The sequence below is a fragment of the Malus domestica genome, chromosome 08, assembly GCF_042453785.1.
Source record: "Malus domestica chromosome 08, GDT2T_hap1".
In the NCBI taxonomy this organism is placed as follows: Eukaryota; Viridiplantae; Streptophyta; class Magnoliopsida; order Rosales; family Rosaceae; genus Malus; species Malus domestica.
The window spans coordinates 136,166-144,408 of record NC_091668.1 but is presented as its reverse complement, the minus strand read 5'-3'; the positions used below and the strand labels follow the sequence as shown (position 1 = coordinate 144,408).

The 8,243-nt window shown below is 37.9% G+C and overlaps 1 protein-coding gene across 1 annotated transcript; it reads right to left on the bottom strand.

The window, feature by feature from the left end:
• Nucleotides 1–3,551: 3,551 nt before the first annotated feature.
• LOC103410409 (uncharacterized zinc finger CCHC domain-containing protein At4g19190) lies at nucleotides 3,552–7,686 on the bottom strand. The gene is made up of 7 exons (XM_008349114.4): nucleotides 7,342–7,686; nucleotides 7,153–7,215; nucleotides 6,870–7,021; nucleotides 6,650–6,772; nucleotides 5,869–6,070; nucleotides 4,903–5,020; nucleotides 3,552–4,810 (listed from the first exon to the last, which is right to left on the bottom strand). The coding sequence occupies exons 1-7, from the start codon at nucleotides 7,576–7,578 to the stop codon at nucleotides 4,002–4,004; spliced, it is 1,704 nt and encodes a 567-aa protein (XP_008347336.1). The 5' UTR covers nucleotides 7,579–7,686; the 3' UTR covers nucleotides 3,552–4,001.
• Between the last annotated feature and the right edge of the window lie 557 nt (nucleotides 7,687–8,243).

Below are 8,243 nucleotides of genomic sequence, written 5' to 3'. Positions count from 1 at the left end.
TGTGAATACCCATTTGCAACCCACGGGGTTTACACCATGCGGGGTTTGGATTACCGGTCCAAAAACACTTCTCATTTCCAAGGAATTTAATTTTGCCTAAATTGCATTTTTACACTTAGGCCAATCTTGTCTCTGTTTGCATTCATCAATAGAGCGGGGCTCAATGTCATCGCTTAATATAATTTCAGTGGCTATTGCAAATGTGAACATGTCGTCAATGATTATTTCATTTCGATCCCACAATTCATTAGTACTTGCATAATTTATGGATATTTCTTTGCTTTCATGTACTTCTGTCTCTTCAGGGACATATGTCTCATCAAGGACATTTTCGTTTTCTGGAAGTACAGAATCATGAATTGTGGATTTATCATTCATTTTCTTTTCTTGAATGCTTTCATTTGGGTTCAACTGTGCTTTCATCTTTCTCTTTCGAGGGGCTGTATATTTTGAACCTGGGGGTTTACCACGCTTCAGACATGCACCAGATGAATCATTTTCTGCCACTTTATTTTGTCAAACAGGGACATCAATTCTTATAGGTGCATTTGCAACTAATATATGTGATTTTGTCACTTTTGAAGCATTATTAAATGCATCTGGCATTTGATTAGCAATACTTTGAAGGCAAATGGCCCTTTTTAGTTCATTTTCACATTAAGTGCTTTGTGGATCAAAATGAGATAAGGTGGGAACAACCCATGTCAACTCTTCCGTTCTTCTGGAACGGTTTTTTCTCCCCCTAACAACGGGAAAACTGTTCATTAAAGTGACAATCAGCAAAACGAGCTGTAAACATATCACCCGTCAAGGGTTCCAAATATCTAATGATAGATGGTGAATCAAAACCCACATAAATTCCTAGTCTGCGCTGAGATCCCATTTTAGTGAGTTGTGGCGGTGCAATAGGCACATAAACAGCACAACCAAAAAATTGTAAATGTGAAATGTTTGGTTGATGCCCAAACACAAGTTGTATTGATGAGTATTGGTGGTTGGTTATAGGTCTCAATCGAACCAATGATGCAGCATGTAAGATGGCATGTCCCCATGCAGAGATTGACAATTTTGTTTTCATGAGCAGAGTGTGAGCTATTAATTGAAGCCGCTTGATAAATGCCTCTGCTAAACACATTGGGTAGATGCATCAACCAAAACCATAAAATATCGAAATGGTCCACAAGGTGGTTGAATAGGCCCACAAATATCCCCTTGAATTCTTTGCAAAAATGATGGGAATTCAGCATCAACCTTTAGTTGTGATGGTCTAATTACCAACTTCCTTTGGGAACAAGTTTTGCCAGGGTTATCATTTGGTAATAATCCTATGCATCATGGTGGATCCTGGATGACCCAGACGGCCATGCCAAAGCATGTAAACTTTTGAATCAATGAACTTTTAGTTCATGACAGTATGTGCCTCAATTGTCTTTATGTATGTATAATACAATCTACTCGATAAACCACGCAACTTTTCCAATATACACTTCTGGGTATCATTGGAGGTAATGTATAGATATTCCACATTTTCTGCACTTTTCGTTTCAATGTGGTATCCATTTAGACGTATATCTTTAAAACTTAACAAATTTCGAGTAGATCGAGTAGTGTACAACGCATTTTGTATGGACAATATTGTTCCATTTGGTAACATGATCTGGGCTTTTTCTAAGCATTCAATTACATTTGATTGCCCTGATATTGTTATTACCTTTACTTTTGCAAGTATCAAGCTTGAGAAATACTTTCGATCTTGAAGTATTGTATGCGTGGTTGCACTATTTGCAAGATAAATATCTCCACCATTGCTCTTGTTTTGAGAATAACCATAATTTTTATCCATGTTCTTTGAGTAAGGAAATTACAGTTAAAAAAAGTTTATTCATACTGGAATACCACTTTTATTAAATTGAAAATGCGAGCATTAAACCACAAGTACAAATAACTAGAGTATATCAAACATAAATAATTCATTTGGACCAATATACTTCATTCCCTCATTCAATAATAAAGTCCGAAACATTCAAGTGGATTGTGTTCAATTATCCTGATAAATCGAACACTAGATTAGGTATATCCATCGGTTTAGCCTGGTCGAGGAAATTTGTCTCAACACCCTTCTCCTTGAGGGAGGCTTGATACAGATCCACCAAATGTTTTGGGGTACGACAGGTACGCGCCCAGTGCCCATTGCCATCACACCTATGACAAACTCCTTCAAGATTTCTAGGAGTGTTCATATGAGTTTTGCCTTTCTGGCGATTTTCATTCTTAAAGCTTGGGCCTAAATTATGCCTTGGAACCTGGTTGTGAAACTGGACACCATGGTTCTTGCCTTTCCCATTCCATCGGCCTCGCTTGTGGCCACATCCTCGTTTGTAGTTGTTATTTCCACGAGAGGATGTGGTATTCCCTTCAAGGGAAACATTATTCACTTCTGGGAATGATGCTGATCCAGTAGGTCAGGACTGATGATTTTTCATGAAAAGTTCATTGTTTTGCTCAGCTACAAGGAGTACATATATCAGCTGATTGTACTCAGTAAAGCCTATTTCTCTATACTGATACTGCAGGAGCATGTTGGAGGCATGAAAGGTACTGAAAGTTTTTTCCAACATATCTTTTTCAGTTATTGTTTTTCCACAGAGGTTCAATTGGGAACTAATTCTGAACATTGCATAATTGTATTAAGCTACCGTCTTGAAATCCTGGATCCTTAGGTGAGTCCACTCATAACGAGCCCTTGGAAGAATCATCGTTTCTGGTGATTGTATCTATTTCTCAGTGCTTTCCAGAGGGTTAATGGATCTTCAACCGTGAGGTACTCGCTCTTCAGTCATTCATCAAGGTGGCGATGGATAAAGATCATGGCCTTCACCCGATCTTGAGAGGATGCACTGTTATCATCCTTGATGGTTTCCCCAACATTCCCTGCCTCTAGATGGATCTTGGCATCCATTATCCAGGTAAGGTAGTTTTTCCCAGTAATATCCAGGGCAATAAAATCAAGTTTTGCCAAGTTCGCCATTTTATTTTTTGAAAGAAAAATGAGGTGCGTAAGAACTTGCAATAATATGTATTCTGAAGGAATACATTGTTAGAACTTCTGGTTCTTACAATTTTTTCATTTTGATCTTCAGGCCAAAATGATAAGCACTCAAAACTTCAGGCTCGAGATTTGTATGACGAATGAGAAGAGCAATTGTACCGCACCATTCTCATTGAAATAACATAACATAGGATGGACGATTATTCCGCACAACTCAAGCAGCAGAAATTTTTTAAAATTCAGAGTAGGATGGGCGATTATACCACACCACCTAAAATTGTAATACAATTAAATCTGCAGTCTAAGATGGGCGATGATACCGCACCATCTTTGATCGCAGCAAAGATAAATAAACATTGGGCTAGTAATCAGGAACTACACCAAATAAGAAATCAAAGATATAAGTAATTGTTAGGGTTAGTAATCAGGAACTACACCAAACAATTACACTATTAAGCATATGAAAATTTTACCGTATACATGTGGATATACATACCCACTATTTACAACAATACTCCAATTTTATCATTTTAAAGAACAGGGACCAATATTGCTCATAACAAGGAAAATATCAAAAGTAAAGGAAACCGTACATGATTGCATACTGTCGCTTACGTTCAAGTTTTTGAGGAAAAAGAAACACTCTTCTCTCAAGTTGAAATCACATCAACATATTATCCAAAATGTATCCTTTAGAAGAGAATCACAGCCATGTCTATGAATACAACGATATGAAATGTCCACTTGTTCGAGGTTACAAGAAACCCTGTTTTTCGGCAACATCATAGCTGAGGCAGAACCGGGAACATGAGACTGATAGATCAGTTGACTTGTAATTAGTAGCTCATTTCCACCAGGACACCTGCTAAGCATTGAGGTGATGGTGAAGATGACGATGACAATATCGGTGTCTACTGTACTCCCCTTCTATCATCCTCCTATAGCCAAAACTTCAAGTACAAAAGCGCTTGTGTTTTCTGTTAGTACTTTTATGATGCTTCTCATTTTCGGTTTCACCATATGAGTAAGAGTGCCTATCCCTGCTCTTTCTATGTCTATTTTGCTTCTCTGTGTCAGAATCTTCAGATGAATTAGAATGCCGGTGTCTGCTTTTGCCACTTTTAAGGTGTCTATCAGACTCAGAGCCTTCAGATGAATTATTTAACCTGTCTCTGCTCACGTCCCTTCCGCAATGCCTATCAATCTTGGAATCTTCATATGAATGAGAATGCTTCTGTCTGATCATTCTACTTCTACGATGTTTTTCATGAATCGATTCCTCAAATGAAAAAGAGTGCTTGCGTCTGCGCTGGACATCTCTATGGTGCTTCAGAGCCTCAGAATCTTCAGATGAAACAGTACACCTGTCTCTGCTGTTGTCCCTTCTGCTGCGATGCCTATAAATCTCAGAATTTTCAGATGAATCAGAATGCTTCTTTCTGTTCTTTGTACTTTTGTGATGCTTTTCAGGATTTGATTTCTCACATGAATAACAATGCTTGACTCTACGCTTTACTTTATGCCTATCAAATTCCAGAATCTCTGATGAGCTTGATTCAGAATGGCTGTGCTTCTTCTTATTTACCTTGCTCATCTTCTTCTTTGACTTCTTATCATCCTCATAAGAAGATGAAAACCCGTCTTCCCCACTAACTGGTGATGACTGCTTTTTTTTGTGCTTGTTCTTCTTTGTGGACTTGATCCTGGGTTTGCTTGAGAAGTTGGTCAGCAACTCAGGGATGGCATTCCCGCTGAGAAACCCTACAAAATGTATATAGTTGCAGTTATCTCACAGGCAACACAGATAAAAGATAAAAGTTGTCATACATATTCTGGAATTAAAAACTAAATACCTCCATATTCATCAAATATGGTGTCCTCAGCAACTATTTGTTGGTTGGGATCATCTGGTTTAAACCCTCCACGTGGAGGACTAATTCCTGGTTTTTGCTTGAGTTCCCACTTTAAAGGCTGCAAAATAAGCAAATAAAAATTATATACAAGTAACATAGGATCCCAGTTTTTAGCATGATATATGATTTAAGAATGCATCTGTCATCTGCAGTGTCAAGGATAAAATTGAAGCTGGTTATAGTTCTAATATTTGAGAGTCACTAGACGCTCCTAATTTAGGAATCAACATTAGTTGTATTTATATTCTACCTGACGGTAGTATACCAAGTTTCCAGTTCTCAAGCCATAATAAACTGCATTCTGAGCAACAGAGGTTTAATTTCAAGTAAGTTAACTATTAAAACAAATGTTTGACTCTTGCAAGTTGAACCTATTACAACTTGACTTACGTGGTGTGATGCAGACTTTTACCCTTTTGGATGGTTTAATCTAGACCAAAGTGAAAACAAACATATCCATTTATCCCAATTCATGTATTTAACCTTCCATCCGTGTAGAAATCCCTATTGGAATTCCCGAATCACTTGGCCAAAGATGCTAAGGTAGGTGGTAGAAGAGTTCTCACAGAATAATCTTAGTGAGCTTATTTCTTTTTCAGAGGATCTAAACAACTTTTGTGAGCTTATTTCTTTTTCAGAGGATCTAAACAACTTTTGATGGCAATACAATTCATGCTTAATTTTATTTGGTAGGAAATACAATATGCACTTCTTCATTCAAACAAAATAAAAGGAAACAATTAAAAGGCGATGCCCCATGTTTGAGGCTTATGCCAGCCTACCCATGCAAGGCGTCAGCACCTTACCTCAAAGATTCACCCATTCGAAAGAGAGAAAATAATTTTGTAAGCAAGGGATAATAGCAGCCTTCCTAGTAGGTTTCAAGATAGCTATCGAAAGACTAACCTCGCTAGGATCTGTGTGGGCAAGAATAGCAGTCAAAGGGTCGTCCCTTTTCAAACGGCTCTCTTCATTGGGCATTATGGCATCCTTCAACGGACATTCACGGTCGCCACTTTGGTGACCAAAAGTTCCACACCTTACGCACTTTACATTGCGCACTTCAACTCCAAATGGTTTTGCCCTCGTAGGAACACCAGTCTCCAGCCTTAAAAAGAATTATTATGAATATTACTATTATTATTATCATTATCAGTATCATTATCCTTGTTATCATCAGGAAAACAATAGAGTAGTACCCCTACTTGCACCAACTGTGAACCTCAGTCACTTTGAATAGCAAAAGACGCACAAGAAAAACTCAAACATGATTTAAAGAGAGGGGCATTTACATCTTTAGCCGTGTGAAAGCAATTTCATGTGGTGTACCTCAACATCATTAAACAGTGAGGAAACAGAAATTTCAGTTCGATACCTCAGCACCATTTTAATTGTAAATTGTATCAGTCATAGATATGCTTGACTAAAAAAGTTGCATATTCTGACAAATGTGATGTAACAGCTTCTTTTATGCATTTCTAGAATAACAACCCATTGACTCTATAGTTTAAACTGTCCAGAAAGGAAGTGTGTAAAACAATGAAAATGTCTGCTGCACTGAAGAAACAACTTATGAATCTCGTTATCAATTTATAAAACATGTTATTATCTTAATGCACGTCAATTAAGAAACTATAAAGTAAGATAAAAACATTGCATCTTACTGAAAAGGCAGCAACAGGCACACCTTGGAGCATTTTTCAAAACTTCAAATTCTTGTTCTGTTGGTAAAGGACGGCCAAACACATCTTTAGGCCTTGATTTCTTGGCATGTTCAGCGGTAGGAGGCAAAGACTCGGGTGGGCGTTGGCTAATGAGAGAATAGACAATTAGGCCTAACAAAGATGAATTGAAGGAAAATACATATTGCAATCAAATAGGAAGGCAGAATATAATGCAAATGGTACCTTGAAGTGGAAGTAGCAGTAGCATCTGTTAGAGCTTGTGTTTGTGGGTGCTCCCTTGCACTCTCATCAGCAATCTCTGCAGCTTTTGCACTTTCGGCATTGTAACCAGGCGGTCGAACATACATAAAGCTAACAGCTTTCATAGTCTCAATCTACACCAATGCAATACATCCATCAACTTAAAAAATGTTACTTTTGCCTTGCATTGGGAAGGTATGAATTTTGTTCGGTTGTTAAATTAAAAGAGAAAACACAAAGATAAGAGAAGAGAAGAAAAGAGAACCTTTTCCTTGTCTTTCTTGGAGACGAGAGCGGCCTGCCGAAAGAATTCCTGCTCTTGGGCATACTGCACCAATGAATGACAGAATTGATAATTGGTATTTGATAAGAGAGAGAATTGAATTTAGTCAACAAACAATCATAAGTAAATAAAGAAATAAAAAAGGTTGGAACTTGGTAGTGCAATCCGTGCCTCGCGGGAGACCTCCTCGGTACGACGCTGACGCTGGGCCTGGATCTGCTCTGCGATCCACTTACGGCGCTGATTGGGGTAAGAGAGAGGGTGCCATGGCTTCTGATTCAGGTACGAGTGGCTCCACGCCGTGCCTGACTTATTCTTGTAATCAACCTCCCCACCTCCTCCTCCTTCTCCTCCTTTGTCCGAAAATCTCTTGCTCAGCCTTATCCCTCCTTCCTCTTCACCTTCCATACCTCCTTCCTCTTGTCAGTTCTCAGTCTCTCTATTTCTTCCCCTAATAGAATTAGAATCTGGGTACTCTTCCTTTTAGGGTGAGTGTATTTCTTCCCCAATCGCTATCGGTCGATGGAAACTAAAATAATTTCGGCATTCTATAGGCTAGGGCCTAGCCTAGCCGCTAGGCCCATTCTCTGCGCCCGAAAATACGGATTTGGTTTATTGGGCTTTAGTGCTTCTTGATCAACAGATTTATACGGTTACTTGCTCATGTGATAATCAATACCGTTTATTTTATCAATTTCTCTTTAAATAGAAAAATTGTTATTGGCACCCAAACAATATAATTGTACACTCTAAATTTTTTATAATTAAAAAAATTTAATTTTTTGAAGTGCCAATAATCCTTTTAAATATTATATTTACAAAAAGATAATGTGAGGGAGATTAAATTTTGTAAACTAAATTATATGGAAGTTGATGATTGAATTATTACTTAAGTGTTGATTAACATGCTTATTTCGTATTGGTGACACATCATTTAGTTTGCAAATTTAGCATACCAAGCATTACCTTTACAAAATATAAATCAAATTGGAGACTATTTAGTCATTCATGCTTCGTTTGGCATCTTGTATAAGACATCGGATATGAGTATTTAATCTGAATCGAGCGTTTGG

Excerpts from the sequence above, each read along its gene's own strand:
- LOC103410409 (XM_008349114.4), bottom strand. The coding sequence starts at position 7,578 with ATGGAAGGTGAAGAGGAAGGAGGGATAAGGCTGAGCAAGAGATTTTCG. Across the intron at positions 6,071-6,649 it reads GTTTTGAAAAATGCTCCAAG|GCTGGAGACTGGTGTTCCTA; the intron begins GTGTGCCTGTTG and ends ATTCTTTTTAAG. Across the intron at positions 4,811-4,902 it reads CATATTTGATGAATATGGAG|GGTTTCTCAGCGGGAATGCC; the intron begins GTATTTAGTTTT and ends TACATTTTGTAG.